Genomic DNA, 16,172 nt, shown 5'->3' on the forward strand with positions numbered 1-16,172 from the left:
AGGCCCTTCGGCCCAACAAGTCCACACCGACCCTCCAAAGAGCAACCCACCCAGAACCATTCCCCTACATTTACCCCTTCACCTAACACTACGGGCAATTTAGCATGGCCAATTCACCTAACCTGCACATTTTTTTTGTACTGTGGGAGGAAACCGGAGTACCTGGAGGAAACCCACGCAGACACGGGGAGAATGTGCGAACTCCACACAGACAGTTGCCTGAGGCGGTTATTGAACCCGGGTCTGTGGCGCTGTGAGGCAGCAACGCTAACCACTGCGCCACCGTGCCACCCACAATCTTTCTGATTACTACTTTCCAATCACTAAAGTTGATGTGTAACAAACATCATGGAAGAATATAAAATAGGAGAAGGAGCAGGCCATTCAGTCCTTTGAGCCTGCACCACCATTTCAATACGATCATGGCTGATTATCCTCCTCAGTATCTTGTTCCCTCTTTGTCCCCACACTCTTTGATCCCTCTAGCTCTAAGAACTGCATCTAATTTTTGAAAAAATTAAATGTTTTGGCATCCACTGCTTTCTGTGGCAGAGGAATCCACAGGCTCACCACTTTCTAGACGAAGAAATTTTTCTTCAACTCAGTCCTAAGTGGCCTACCCAGTATCCTTAGACAGCAACCCAGTTCTAGACTCTCTGGACTCTCTCGGATACATCCTTCCTGCATTTAACCTGTCTAGTCCAGTTGAAATTTTACATGTTTCTATGAGAATCCCCTCAAACTCCTAAATTCCAGTGAGTACAGTCCTAATTGATTCTGTCTTTCTTTGTACATCAGTCCTGCCACCCCAGGAATCAGTCTGATAAACATTTGTAGCACGCCTTCCGCAGCCAAAATGTCCTTCCTCAAATAAGGAGGAGAAAACTGCACACAGTGCTTCAGGTGTGGTCTCACCAAGGCCCTTTACAATTGCAGTAAGACATTCCTGTTGTTGTACTCCGATTCTCTTGCTATGAAGGACAATGTACGATTTGCCTTCTTCGTTGCCTGCTGCAGGACATGGTTTATGGTGACATGGTTTAAAACCCCCGAGGGGTTTAATTCTGGAAATGAATGACCATGGAAATAATTTTGATTTTTGTGAGAAGATAGCTGATTCACAATGTCCTTTAGAGAAAGAAATCTGCCATCCTTATCTGGTCTTGCCCTACATGTAACTTCACTCATAGTAACTTTGCTGATTTTTGACTGCCATCTGAAATGGCCCAGGAAACCACTCAGCTCAAGAGCAATTAAAGTCGGCAACAAATTTTGGTCTTGCCAGCAACACTCTCATCCCATGAGAGAATGAAGAAAAGTGAATAAAGCAGAAGGTTATCACTGCTCAAGTCACAATAAAATGGGGCAGAAGGATATTAGTGTCCCAGTTGGAATGAGGTATGGTGGAGAGACTTCGCTGGTGCACTGAGAAGCAGCTGGTGTTAATCACAGCGTGTTACACAGGAAGCACTGAGTAGTGCGAATGTCTGTTCCATCCTTACCTGGAACTCACGGAGAATGGTTGATATATTGGTCTCACTGGCCAGATTGGTCAGAACTTCCAACTGCAAAAGACAAGAGAGAGATGAATATTATCTTGGTTTTCTGTGTGGAGCAGCTGTAACCAATCTGTTACTCTGTAGCACTAATATATGCAAATCAACAGCAATTGTGAGTGCACACCCACCTTCAGCACTTTAATCTGCGTTGGGTCAGTGGATCTGATGTAGAAACTCTTCAGGTGGGGCTCAAACATTCCCTTAAAAATAAAAATCAGAAGGGGTGGTCAATAATGTGCTCATTACATCAGAGATTTGACTGTTTATCTGTATCTATGGTAACCTTGTGAGACATGAAACATCTGCAATATTCTTCAATTATTCTCACCCTCACTCAAATTTTCATAACTTCATTGTCACTGTTTTCTGCTAATTTATGAGAGCTATTTATTCATCATCCTCATACAATCAGACAAACAGCAGAGAAACATCACATCTGAACCATTGTATCTGTGCCCTGACCCTTGAAAATCCACAAGCCTGACCACCCTGGCCGACCCATTGTCTCAGCATGCTCCTGCCCCACTGAACTCATCTCTACCTACCTCGACACTGTCCTATCCCCCCTCGTCCAGGAACTCCCCACATACGTTCGAGACACCACCCACGCCCTCCACCTCCTCCAAGACTCCCGTTTCCCCGGCCCCCAACACCTCATCTTCACCATGGATATCCAATCCCTCTACACCTCCATCCGCCATGACCAGGGCCTCCAAGCCCTCCGTTTTTTCCTCTCCAGACGTTCCCAACAGTACCCCTCCACCGACACTCTCATTCGTTTGGCCGAACTGGTCCTCACCCTTAACAATTTCTCCTTTGAATCCTCCCACTTCCTCCAGACCAAAGGGGTAGCCATGGGCACACGTATGGGCCCCAGCTATGCCTGTCGCATTGTTGGCTACGTAGAGCAGTTGATCTTCCGTAATTACACCGCCACCACTCCCCACCTCTTCCTCCGCTACATTGATGACTGCATTGGCGCCACCTCGTGCTCCCGCGAGGAGGTTGAGCAATTCATCAACTTCACCAACACATTCCACCCTGACCTTAAATTTACCTGGACCATCTCTGACACCACCCTCCCCTTCCTGGACCACTCCATCTCCATCAGTGACGACCGACTTGACACTGACATTTTCTACAAACCCACCGACTCCCACAGCTACCTGGATTACACCTCTTCCCACCCTATCTCTTGCAAAAATGCCATCCCGTATTCCCAATTCCTCCGCCTCTGCCGTATCTGCTCCCAGGAGGACCAGTTCCACCATAGAACACACCAGATGGCCTCCTTCTTTAGAGACCGCAATTTCCCTTCCCACATGGTTAAAGATGCCCTCCAACGCATCTCGTCCACATCCCGCACCTCCGCCCTCAGACCCAACCCCTCCAACTGTAACAAGGACAGAACGCCCCTGGTGCTCACCTTCCACCCTACCAACCTTCGCATAAACCAAATCATCCGCCGACATTTCCGCCACCTCCAAACAGACCCCACCACCAGGGATATATTTCCCTCCCCACCCCTCTCCGCCTTCCGCAAAGACCGTTCCCTCCGTGACTACCTGGTCAGGTCCACGCCCCCCTACGACCCACCCTCCCATCCTGGCACTTTCTCCTGCCACTGCAGGAACTGTAAAACCTGTGCCCACACCTCCTCCCTCACCTCCATCCAAGGCCCTAAAGGATCCTTCCACATCCATCAAAGTTTTACCTGCAAATCCACTAATATCATTATTGCATCCGTTGCTCCCGATGCGGTCTCCTCTACATTGGGGAGACTGGGCGCCTCCTAGCAGAGCTCTTTAGGGAACATCTCCAAGACACCCGCACCAATCAACCAAACTGCCCCGTGGCCCAACATTTCTACTCCCCCTCCCACTCTGCCGAGGATATGGAGGTGCTGGGCCTCCTCCACCGCCGCTCCCTCACCACCAGACGCATGAAAGAAGAACGCCTCATCTTCCGCCTCGGAACACTTCAACCCCAGGGCATCAATGTGGACCTCAACAGCTTCCTCATTTCCCCTTCCCCCACCTCATCCTAGTTTCTAACCTCCAGCTCAGCACTGTCCCCTTGACTTGTCCGGACTTGTCCGACCTGCCCAGCTCCTTTTCCATCTATCCACTCCACCCTCTCCTCCCTGACCTATCACCTTCATCTCCTCCCCCACTGACCTATTGTACTCTATGCTACTCTATCCCCAACCCCACCCTCCCCTAGCTTATCTCTCCACGCTTCAGGCTCTCTGCCTTTATTCCTGATGAAGGGCTTTTGCCCGAAACGTCGATTTTGCCTGTCCTCGGATGCTGCCTGAATTGCTGTGCTCTTCCAGCACCACTGATCCAGAACCTTGAAAATCTGTACCAATCCAGTTCATCCCACTCCTTCTGCTCTACATCCTTGCACATTTTCTTTGTACGTTCATAGATTTCTTGTCATCTCCACCTCCAGTTCTTATGGCCAATTTTCTTAACTCTGTTTTCTCTGGTTATCAATGCTTCTGGCAATGGAAACTATTTCTCCCACATACCCTTTCAAATCCCTTCACAACAGTGAATCTCTCTGTAAAATCAGGCAAGTAGCATCCCTAGCTCTGGGCCAGAAGATCCAGATTGGAGTCCTATTCTAGAATTTGGTGAATCCAAGGAGGACGAAGGAAGATATATTCATAACGCAGCTAAAAGTATTTAGTATCAAAAGTATTGAGTATCAACTTGTAAATCCTTCCAACACTTGCCAGTGGTATATGTAAAGATTCCTGGTCAGCCATGTGATGGAGAGGAATTGGAGCCTCAACTATCATTACGCATTGCTCCAGACGATAACGTGTCCAAGTTTTATTGCTCCAGCAAGTCAGAATCCTTGAGTGAACTGCTACATAGCACACCTATTACTCCACTCCTTTCAAGAAAACAATCCTAACTTCTGTGAACTACTTCAGTTCCTCTCATTTCTGTTGCCCATGACAGTTCATTTGAACTACAAAATAGTGTTTATTACCCATCCCCAGTGCTAACAATTCTCTGTTCTCAACATTAATGTCACAGGATCAAACAAAATAGCCCAGATTGCACCTTAGCCAAAGTCTTGCTTATTTCTTGATGTTGTCAGCCAGACTAGACATGAGCAAAGGGGCTTTACATTTATAGAAACAGTAACAACAGAAATGCCCATCAAAGTGATGCAGGATTTGTAACACAGGGGAACTTCAGGTTCCTGAAGGAATTGAAATAATCATGACTCACCCTTCGTTTGATTGACATGGAGGCAACATTCTGCAGCACCACAAACTGCACTTCACTGTTTGGAGAGAGTGAGGGGGATAGATAGAGAGAAAGAGAGAGAGAGCTATAATTCATTGCACTTAAATCAGCTAAACTAGCCCATTTACCACACCCAAGCTTCGCTCAATTATTATGGTAATGAAAACTGACTGTAAAGGAAGACACCACAATTTAAAGGACACAGGCAGAGTTTCAGAGGAGATGTTAAAATCCAAAGATCTCATGGCACAGTAGGTAGCATCTCTAGAACAATACCCCACTTGTACTCACAGGTAGACATAAAAGATCCCATGTTCAACAATCACTGGATTTTAGAATGAGAAGTGATCTTATTAAAACATGTAACATTCTGAGGGGCTTCACAGTATAGGTGCTGAGAAGAGGAATCCAGAATAAGGGGGCACAGTTTCAAAATAAAGGTTTCCTATTCAAGACAAAAATGAGACGGAGGATTTTCATTTATCAGACGGTTATTAATTTTCAGAATTTTTCAGATTTCAAAAGCATCTCATTGGCTGTGGGTGGCCTGAGGACATCTTGAGGTTGTAAAAGTTACTGTATAAATGCAAGTGTCTCTTTAAGCTTAATGGAAGAATGATTGCTGAACAAGCTGTTTCAGTTAATGGGAAGGCTCTGGTGAAGAATAAGCAAAAAATGACTTGCATTGACAATCTTCGAGGAGAAAATGAAGACTGCAGATGCTGGAGATCAGAGCTGAAAATGTGTTGCTGGAAAAGCGCAGCAGGTCAGGCAGCATCCAAGGAGCAGGAGAATCGACGTTTCGGGCATAAGCCCTTCTTCAGGAAGAAGGGCTTATGCCCGAAACATCGATTCTCCTGTTCCTTGGATGCTGCCTGACCTACTGCGCTTTTCCAGCAATACATTTTCAGCTTTGCATTGACAATCTGTCTCAGGATCTCAGGAAAAAGACTAAAGCCCAACAGTAGGTGACTAGAATACAGGTCTTGAGAAGTTAAACTGAAGAAAGCAAAGTCTGGACATTTTTATTAATATCAGTATATAGTCTGATCATTTTTATTAATATTAGTACATCAGCTCATCTCAGAGGAGACACCAATGCATCTGAACACTCCTTGATGCCGAGCTCTCGTGACGGCTGTTGTTGAGCTCTTGAGGAGACCCCATCACTAACTGGTCTGGTCATAGGGCAATTTCAAAGTTGTGGTTAACCCAAAATCAAAGCCATCTGAAAAGATCAATTCATTGTCCAGTTCCCAAAAACTTAGCTGGCAAATTAGGAAATTAGAACATGCACATAGCTGTCTGCCATGCTAATTCCTTTTTAATTTATTCTTTTATAGGATTTGGGCATCGCTAGCCTGGCCACTTATTCCCAATTACCCTTGAGAAGACGATGGTGAGCTGCCTCTTGAACTGCTACAGCTAATACATTGTAGATACATGCACAGTACTCTTAGGGTGGAAGTTGCAGGATTTTGACTCAATGACAGTAAAGGAACAGCAATATAGTTCCAAGTCAGGAAGATATGTGATTGTATGACAGGACAATGCAGGGATGGAACGGGAATAAGCATCTTATTTCTGCACATCAAGTTGACATGACTATAAGGATGCAGACCAATGATCACTCAAAGGCTCTTTGAAACAGACTGTTAGATTTATCTCCAAAAAGACCGATTTCTGAAATTTTTCATCTTGCAGTCATTAGGACAGACACTAGAATGTCAAATTTCAAAGAATTGTAGGAATTTGTACTACAGATGAAAATGGTGCTGACTGGTGACAAAATTGATTCTGATTGGTTCAGCAATGATGCTTCTCAAGCTTTTGGGTATTTCAAAATGCAATGCAAGTCTTGAATACTTTCATTTTGTTTGCAGAGAACGGATCCCTCCATATCTTAAATTCATCATTACAGTAGCTATTAGCAATACAGTATTGTCCAGCAAGTGTTGCTCAATCACAGAATCACATTAGATTACATTACATTACATTAGTGTGGAAACAGGCCCTTCGGCCCAACAAGTCCACACCGACCCGCCGAAGCGCAACCTACCCAGACCCATTCCCCTACATTTACCCCTGCACCTAACACTACGGGCAATTTAGCATGGCCAATTCACCTGACCTGCACATTTTTGGACATCTAACAGTAGTCACTGTATTTCAGATTTTGCAAGTGTGGGCCAGTTGAGTATGGTCTGTACTTGACTTATTTCAAGCAACTAAAGGAACATAAGCAGATGAGCTTATAAATGGCTCATTTCCATTTGCTAGAAGTGATGAATATATGCAGGGATCCACACTCTGTGATCAAAACGAATATGCTCAATTCTTGCACTTTTTAAAAATTACCTTGGAGCTTGGGGAGCCTAAAAATATTGCATAGCCCCAATCAGATTCACCTTACCAATAATTTAACACGAATCTGCACTATGTATTTAACTAAAAACAAATCCTTTATGGCCCCAACGTGGGCGAAATAATGACTTCTCACTCTGACTGAAATGCCTCGTAACCTCCCCATTGCAAATGAAACCCTGAATACTTTTTTGCATGTGTGATTGATAGTGCTTCTGGCAAGCAGAACACCAATGGCAGGTATTTCAAAACCCCCTGCAAGTTGAGCAGGAACCCTGCAAGATCAGAGCTGGTCATTGACAACAGCACTCAGGTTCAATAGAAATCAGGAAGTTCTTTTCTTCTTCAGATGTGATGGACATCTCTAGCTATTGAAATTCAGACGCATTTGCTGAAGATGTACTGCTTACCTGTGACTGCGTAGCAGGCGAACGAGAGCCTTGGCTATCACACCAACCTCTGCTTTGGGAGCAAGGTGGAAATAAAGTTGTGCCACAGCCATCACCACCTGAGGGCCAAGGAGACAAAGGAAGAGATCAGCTTTGAGCAAGGGAACCCTGACGGTGCCAACATTTGGACCAGGATGGCTGCAGGCGAAGGTAGGAAGCACTGTTGACGTGAACTGATGTGACTATTTCTTCATTTTCCTAATTAGCTGCTTTCCCTTTAGCTGGTTTGCTATCAATACATTACTGATTTCAACATGACTCTCAGTTGATATGCCTTCTATTGGAAATACATGTTTATATTTAAGGAGTATTCTCGAAAAATTCTTGAAGATTTGAACTATTAGATATTTTCATGATTGAAGCAGGATGGTTTCTTTGAAATTAGGTCAGCAGTTAAATGTATGCTATGGACTAACTGCTTTTTACATGAAATCAAGTGAATTTAGAGTTACTGCTTAGGAAAGTTTTCAAGGAGATAAGATATGCGATTAACTGCCTTAAACAAAAGGAGGTAAGGTGGCTTTAAGAGGATTACAGGCCCCTATACTAATATAATATGGACTTTATTGCTTTAAATACTGAAAAATCGGATTAGGATCCCCTATACTATTAAATGCCTAGCAAACCTCTTTGGACTGAACAGTTCTATTCTTCAGACTTAGAAATCTGTGTAAGGAAGCAATAGGACTCTCTCCTGAATCCTGTTCTACACAGAAGTTCCTATCAGCCGGTATTTCTGTGTACCTGGTAACACCTGAAGGATTGGTCTGTGACCAATTCTCAGAGACTCAAATCCAAATTGGTTGGAATCAGAATTGGACATCCATCATCAATCTACAGCTGTCAGCAGTTCAGCTTTGTTGACAGGAGAAAGTGGACATGCAAAGTCATCACACTTTATCCTTTGATTCCAGACCCTTGGCCTGCAGGAGTTGTTTTATCCCTCTTGCTTTTCAGTTAAAAGAACGTAACCTCTGCAGAGACTTTCTTTTCATGCTGTTTAGGTGTCTCTTTGCATGAGACAGAGGGGAAATAGTCTAATTTTGGATCATAGCTTAACTAGGCTTTAACCATGTTCTTCAAGATTAAGCCTTGTTTATAATAGACAGATTATTTAGAGTTCATTAAAGAAGCCTGGTGGACACTTCTTCTATTCTGAATGATAGTCCAAAAGAGAAGTGATTGGTCATTTGGTGATTGAATCAACACATTTCTGCTAATGGTGTGACTGGTGGAGTCTTGTATTTTGATTCCAGTACCAGTGTAATCCTTCCTGCACAATCATAACATTTCTCCATTTCCCGCCCTGAAAATTTTTACCTTTCAATTATCATTTTCTTCTTTTCCATTATTAATGGTCCAGCCTTACTTTCTATTGGACTAATGTTCACTTTGTTTCCTCTTTTCCTTCTTAAATATCAAAAGAAACTCTCACTATCTGTTTTCATATTTTTAGCTAGCTTTCTCTTGTACTCTAAATCTTCCTATTTTATTCATCTTTTAGACAATCTTTTCTGCTTTTGATATTCTGTGCACTCTTTTGTCCTGCCTGTGATCTTTGGTCAATAATATGCTTATTTTTAAGATTTATTAAATCTCTAGCTTCTTTAGTTAAACAGTGATGATGGTTGTTTCCATCTGAATTTTTCTTTATTATTTGAATGTATCTATTCTGTGTATTTGGGAATATTCCCTTGAATGTCTTCCAATTCATCTTCATTGACCTATCCATTCACCTGATTTGTCAGTCCACGTTTGCTAGCTCTGTGTCATGCTCTCATATTGCCCTTATTAAAGTTTTAAAATACCAGTCTTGGCCACACTCCTCTCTCCCCAAATTGAATATAAAATTCAATAATATTATCATTGTTGCTACCTAAGGGCTTCTTCATTGCAAGATTATTAATTGTGCTATTTTGTTGCACACTAGAAGGAGTGACATAGCCTGCACTCTGGTCAGCTCAAAAACATTCTGTTCTAAGAAACTGTCTTGAAAATATTTTATGAAACCCAGATCTAAGCTCCCTTTATCCATCTGATTTTACAGATATTAAGATTTAGATTAAAATGTTCCATGATTATTGCTCTACTTTTCCTTAAAGATTGTTTAGCCCTACCCAAGCAGGACAGAAAGTTAAAACTTAAACAATAAATTTAAATTGAAATGTTAATTGAAAGCATGCAGTATTAAATTTTATAAAAGAGTTTAACTCTTAAGATTCACTCCCTTATAAATATTTCTGTGAGTCCCATGCTAAGTTTAAGTTTTATTCTTTTATGGCATATGAGTATTTCTGTCAAGACCTGCAATGGTTGTCAATCCCCAATCACCAGGGTGGGTTTCTCATCAATTTCAGACGGCAGTTATGAGTCATCCACACTGCTCTGCGTCTGGAATCACATGGAGGCCCAGCTGGATAAAGATGGCAGGTTTCCTTCCCCAAAAGACAATGGTGAGCCAGAAGGATTGTTATGACAATTGATGAAAGCTGTATTTTAATAATAAAATTTAAATTCCACCAGCTACTGTGGTGGAATTTGAACTCACGTCATCACAATATTAGCCTGAGTCTCTAGTTTAGCGGTTCAGTCACATTATCAAAACACCACCATCTCAGCCTGACGTTTGTAGCTTGCTGGCAGTATTTCCATATTAAAGGCATATTTGCACCCCTTAGGCATGGGGACCTGCCCCAAAATGCTACAGCTTACCGCAGCATTCCGGCTCTGGAGAAGAGGTTTGGTGTTGCGAAGCAGTAGACGATGGTCAGGATCCATGACATACGGTTTCCGTTTTGGAAGCACAGCTGCATCCATTTCCCCTTGCTTGGATTCCTCCTCATCAGATCCATAAAATGCTTTTTCTGGGTTTTCCTCCAATAAAGATTCCTGCCCACAGTGACCAGGAAACAAATGGCACTGTTATAATCCATTGGGAAGCCAGGTAACAAACAGATAATTTATACAGGGGAGCTAGGCAAAGAACTAAATTTTACACAAACATTTATGAAGATCACTCAGTCTATCCAGCTTCCCCTGAAGCATGCTGGCTCCATCGATAATATGTATTAATACAGAATTTTCAAAGTACTACATCTTTCCAAGGCCCCTAACAGAAATCCTATGAAACAAAATTTGACACCAAGTTACTAGGGGGCATGACTAAAGATTGGTCAAAGTGGTAGGTTTTAGCAAGTGTTTTAAAGTTTAAAAGAGATAGGGAGGTTTGGGGAGGAATTTCCTCTGCTTGGAGTCTAGAAAACAGGATGCATGGCTGCCAATGGTAGGGCAATTAGAATCACAGATGCCACTGCAGGCATCTACTTGCCCCCAGTGATGTGAAGGATTGATCTAGCCACATCGCCACAGAATTCCTTGTGAACAGTTGCTGAAGAAAAACAACTTTGACCACAAGTCCATCACATAGTGGTCAGCACGTAATGTCCTCAAGATCCTGTCTGAAAAGATGGTGGATCCTGTTAGCTGATTCCCTCAACAGACCGCCCAAGCCATTTGATCGAATTCCTCACCACCAAAATGCAGCATGTGGTGAGAACAGCCCTCTCTGTCAGATCCTTCCTGCACACTCTGCCCTTCCTCACACTGGTGGGGAAGAGACTGTCATTCAAGCAGGTCATAAGCAATGCAGTGGTGTTTTGTGAAATAAGAACATAAACTGAGATGAATATCAACTTCAGCTAGGGCAACATTAACTCAGTGAGATATGTTCTTTGATCTGCTTGAAACATGATAATCTTCCAGTACAAAGAGCTGCCAGTGTCTGAATGTTACAGGTTGGAACATTCCAAGGTCCAGGAATATGTGCTCAAGTTGCGCCAAAGTCTGGAGCAGCTGTGGTAAACTCTCCCGTAATACTTCACCAAGAAACTAGAAATCATCTAAAACTCCTTGGTAGTATCCATCAAAAAATGTTTGACATTAAATATAAATTATGCATATAACACGTAATTTTATATGTGATGAGGTACCATAGAGTGCCAAGTACTTCGCTGAAAGAAGTGGATCTGATTTGTTCTTTGTAATGTCATACTTTTACAATGTTATGAATTTAGTATATTTTTGGGAGAGAAGGTTATTAAAATCAGGGATACTCATGAGGCCAGAATTGAAGGCGCAGAGGTATTTTGCAGGGTTACAGGGTTAGACGAAATCATAGAGGTAAGGAGCGAGGCCACGGAGGAATTGAAAATGGTGACTGGAATTTAAAAATCAAGAATTTAAAAAACAAAGAACAAAGCTGATTAGGAAATGGGACCTGGTGTGAGTTGACAGCAGTGATGAAAATATCTAACTCAGGGCATTAAGGAAGGATGGGGTAAAATGGCATCAATACATTCAAAGGAAAAGCCAATAAACACAGAAGTCAGAATGGAATAGAAAGAAATGGTAAGTTGACCAGGAGTGGGCTCAGATCACATGGTCAAATGGCCTGCTTCTACGTAGTTAACTGTTTTGGAAATTGAAATGCCAAACTTGTACAAAACAAAGACCAAAGTGTGTTGGTAGAGATCCTGGGAAATAACTTGCAATATTAGAGATCTTGGGAAATAACTTGCAATGGTAACACCTTATAAAGTATAAGGACAGTAAACTGGGAAGGTGTGTAATGGGAAGGGGAGAGGCAGGACAGATGGGGGCACTGTACACTTACGTTCTGGTTAGGGTTGAGGAACTGGGTCCGTGCATAGCGTGTGAGCATATTGATGATGACAACTTGTCCCCATTCCTCCACATCAATCAAAAGGTTGCAGAGTTTCCGATAGTTCTTGTGGATCAGATCAATCCTCTCAGGGCAAACTTCTTCAAAGGCCATCACCACACTTCCTGCAACCAACTGGCAGACAGACAGGAGTGAGGCAATTGAGTATGAGCAAGTAATTTGACTTCTTGTGCCAATGGAGATGCCACTGGCAAGACATAAGAACATAAATATATAAGAATTAGGAGCAGGAGTACACAATTCAGCCCCTTGAGTCTGCTCCATTACTTGATATGGTCGTGGCTGATCTCATCTCAGCCTCAACTCCACATTCCTGCCCACTCTCTACACCCCTTCAACCCATTATTAATTAAAAGTCTGACTGTAAGACCATAAGACATAGGAGCAGAATTATGTTATTCAGCCCATCAAGTCTGCTCCACTATTCAATAATGCCTGATATATTTTGCAACCCTATTCTCCTGCCGTCTCCCATAACCATTGATCCCCTTAACAATCAAGAACCTACTTTTCTCTGTCTTAAATATACTCAATGATTTGGCCTCCACAGCCTTCTGCAAGAATGAGTTTAACAGATTCACCACCTTTTGATTGAAGAAATTCCTCCTCATCTCAGTTCTAAAGGGTCACCCCCTTACTTTGAAACTGTGCATTAGGATCCTGGTCATTCCTATCAGTGGAAACATTTTCCCTACATCTACAGGCCTTTCAGTATTCTGTAATTTTCAAGCAGACTCTCCCCTCATCCTTCTAAACTCCAACAAGGTCAGACCCAGGGTTCTCAACCACTCCTCTATGACAAGAGCTTAATCTCCAGAATCATACTTGTAAACGTCCTCTGGACTCTTCCAAGACAAGCACATCCTTCTTTAGATACAAGGAGCAAAACTGCTTGCACTATTCCAAATGAAAACTGATGCAAAATACCTATTCAATTCCAGCACTCTCTCTTTGTTCTCCATATTATTTCTCAAGCCTCATATTCCAATGTCCACTCTTACCTTTTATATATCTAAAGAACTCTTGCAATCTTCTTTTATATTACTAGCTATCTTTATATTACTTTCATATTTCATCTTTCCCCCCATTATTGTTTTTTTAGTTATCCTCTGCTGGCTTTTAAAGGCTTCCCAATCTTATGGCTTCCCTCTAATCTTCACCACATTGTATGCTTTTTCTTTTGCTTCTATGTTGCCCCAGACTTCCCCTGTCAGCCAGTTTTGCCTCATTCTCCCCTTAGTATGCTTCTTCCTCCTAGAGATGCATTTTGGTTTTGCCTCTTGAATTACTCCCAGAATCTCCTTCCATTGCTGCTCCTCTGTCTTCTCTGCTAGACTCCCTTTCAAATTCTGGCCAGCTCTTCCCTCATGTCTTTGGAGTTACCTTTACTCAATTGTAATAACATTACATCTGACAACAGCTTCTCACTCTCAAACTGCAGGGTAAATTCTATCATATTATGGTCATTACCCTCCAAGGATGCTTTCATCTTAAGCTCCATAATCAAGTCTACCTCATTACACAACACCAAATCGAGAATTGCCTGTTCCCTCGTGCTATACCACAAGCTGCTCCAAAGAAAATCTCATGGATATTCTATGAATTCCTTTTCTTAAGATCTGCTACAAACCTGATTTTCCCAGTCCGCCTGCATACTGAAGTCTCACATGAGTATTACAATAGTGCCTTTATTACATGCCTTTTCTATCTCCGGATTTATTTTCTGCCCCACATCTTGACTACTATAAGGAGACCTGAACAGAACTCCCATCAGCGTCCTTTTTTCCCTGCGGTAGCTCAACTCTACCCACACAGATTCTATGCCTTCTGAGTCTGTATCATTCTTGCTATCAATTTAATTTCATTTCTTACTAACAAGACAACTCCATCCCCTCTGCCCATCTGCCTTCCTTTTGATAGAATGTATATCCTTGGATATTTAATTCCTCACCCTGATACCCTTGTAGCCACATCTCTGTGAAACACACATTATAGCTTCAATTTCAATTTGCTTTACAAGCTCATTTTCCTTGTTTTACATAGAGTCACACAGCATAGAAACAGACACTTCAGTCCAACAGTCCATGCCGAACATGACCCCAAACTAAACTAGTCCCATCCATCTGCACCTGGTCCATATCCCTCCAAAACTTTCCTATTAATGTATCTTTTAAATGTTGTAATTGTATCCACATCCACCATTTCCTCAGGAAGTTCATTTCACATGTGAACTACCCTCTGTGTAAAAAAAGTGCCTCTTACGTCTTTTTTAAATCTCTCGCCTCTCACCTTAAAAAAGTATCTCTGGTCTTGAAATCCCCCATCCTAGGGAAAAAATAAGTACCATTAACTCTGTCTATACCTCTCATTATTTTATAAACTTCTATCAAATCGCTTCTCAACTTCTTACGCTCCAGTTAAGAAAACTCCCAGCGTATCCAGCCTTTCTTTATAACCCAAACCTTCCATACATGGCAACATCCCAGTAAATCTCTTCTGAACCCTCTCCAACTTGATAATATCCTTCTCATCACTGGGTGACCAGATCTGGACACAGTATTCTAGAAGAGGCCTCACCAATGTCCTGTACAACCTTAACATGACTTCCCAACTCCTATACTCAAAGGACTGAGTATTGAAGGCAAGCGTGCCAACCACCTTTTGAACCAACCTGTCTAAATATGTGATGCAAAGTTAAAAGAATTATGTACATGCAACTCTAGGTCCCTTTGTTCTATAACACTACCCAAGACCCTACCATTAATTGTGTAAGCCCTATGCTTGTTTATTGTACCAAAATGCAATACCTTGCATTTATCCAGATTGAACTCCATCTGCTATTTTTCAGCCCATTAATCTATTTGATCAAGATCCCTTTGTAATCTTAGAAAACCTTCTTCATTGTCTACAATGCCATCAATTTTTGTGTCGTTTGCAAACTTACTAACCATGCCTTCAAAATTCTCATACGAATCAATTATAAAAATGACAATGAAAAGAGGACCCACAACCTGTACCTGTGGAACACTGCTGGTCACAGGCATCCATTATCAAGCTCAGCCTGAAACCCATATGGCATAACTTTACTAATTACTCTACCTCACGTAAAACCCATGCTGACGATCCCTAATCAATTTTTGCCTCTCTAAATGTCCATAAATCCTATCTTTTATAATCACCTCCAACACTTTACCCACAACCAAAGTCAGTTTCACAGGTCCCCGGTTTCTCCTCACAACCTTTTTAAAACAAAGGTACAACATTAGCCACCCTCCAGTCATCAGGCACTTCACCTGTAGTTATAGATGGTGCCACTATTTCTGCAAGGGGTCTCGTAATTTCTTCTCTTACATCCCACAATGTTCTGGGATACATTAGAGTTATAGAGTCATAGAGATGTACAGCATGGAAACAGACCCTTCGGCCAACTCATCCATGCCGACCAGATATCCCAACCCAATCTAGTCCCACCTGCCAGCACCCGGCCCATATCCCTCCAAACCCTCCCTATTCATATACCCATCCAAATGCCTTTTAAATGTTGCAATTGTACTAGCCTCCACCACTTCCTCTGGCAGCTCATTCCATACTGGTATAACCTACTGAATAAAAACGTTGCCTCTTAGGTCTCTTTTATATCTTTCCCCTCTCACCCTACACCAATGCCCTCTAGTTCTGGACTCCCCGACCCTAGGGAAAAGACTTTGTCTATTTATCCTATCCATGCCATTCATGATTTTATAAACCTCTATGAGGTCACCCCTCATCCTCCAACACTCCATGGAAAACAGCC

General features: G+C 42.4%; 1 protein-coding gene across 9 annotated transcripts in view; it reads right to left on the reverse strand.

The window, feature by feature from the left end:
• The window catches only part of ap3b2 (adaptor related protein complex 3 subunit beta 2), a 248,611-nt gene that overhangs the window by 97,078 nt on the left and 135,361 nt on the right, over positions 1–16,172 (reverse strand). For all 9 annotated transcript variants that reach the window (XM_043680547.2, XM_043680543.2, XM_087982119.1 and 6 more), the window contains 6 exons: positions 12,311–12,493; positions 10,351–10,527; positions 7,600–7,697; positions 4,808–4,862; positions 1,688–1,759; positions 1,503–1,565 (listed from right to left, as the gene is read on the reverse strand). In XM_043680547.2, coding sequence (XP_043536482.2) covers positions 1,503–1,565; positions 1,688–1,759; positions 4,808–4,862; positions 7,600–7,697; positions 10,351–10,527; positions 12,311–12,493 — 648 coding nt within the window. The remainder of the gene's footprint in view (positions 1–1,502; positions 1,566–1,687; positions 1,760–4,807; positions 4,863–7,599; positions 7,698–10,350; positions 10,528–12,310; positions 12,494–16,172) is intronic.

Source organism: Chiloscyllium plagiosum, unplaced genomic scaffold (genome assembly GCF_037043375.1).
Source record: "Chiloscyllium plagiosum isolate Xiang-an unplaced genomic scaffold, Cpla_swu_hap1 HiC_scaffold_42, whole genome shotgun sequence".
NCBI lineage: Eukaryota > Metazoa > Chordata > Chondrichthyes > Orectolobiformes > Hemiscylliidae > Chiloscyllium > Chiloscyllium plagiosum.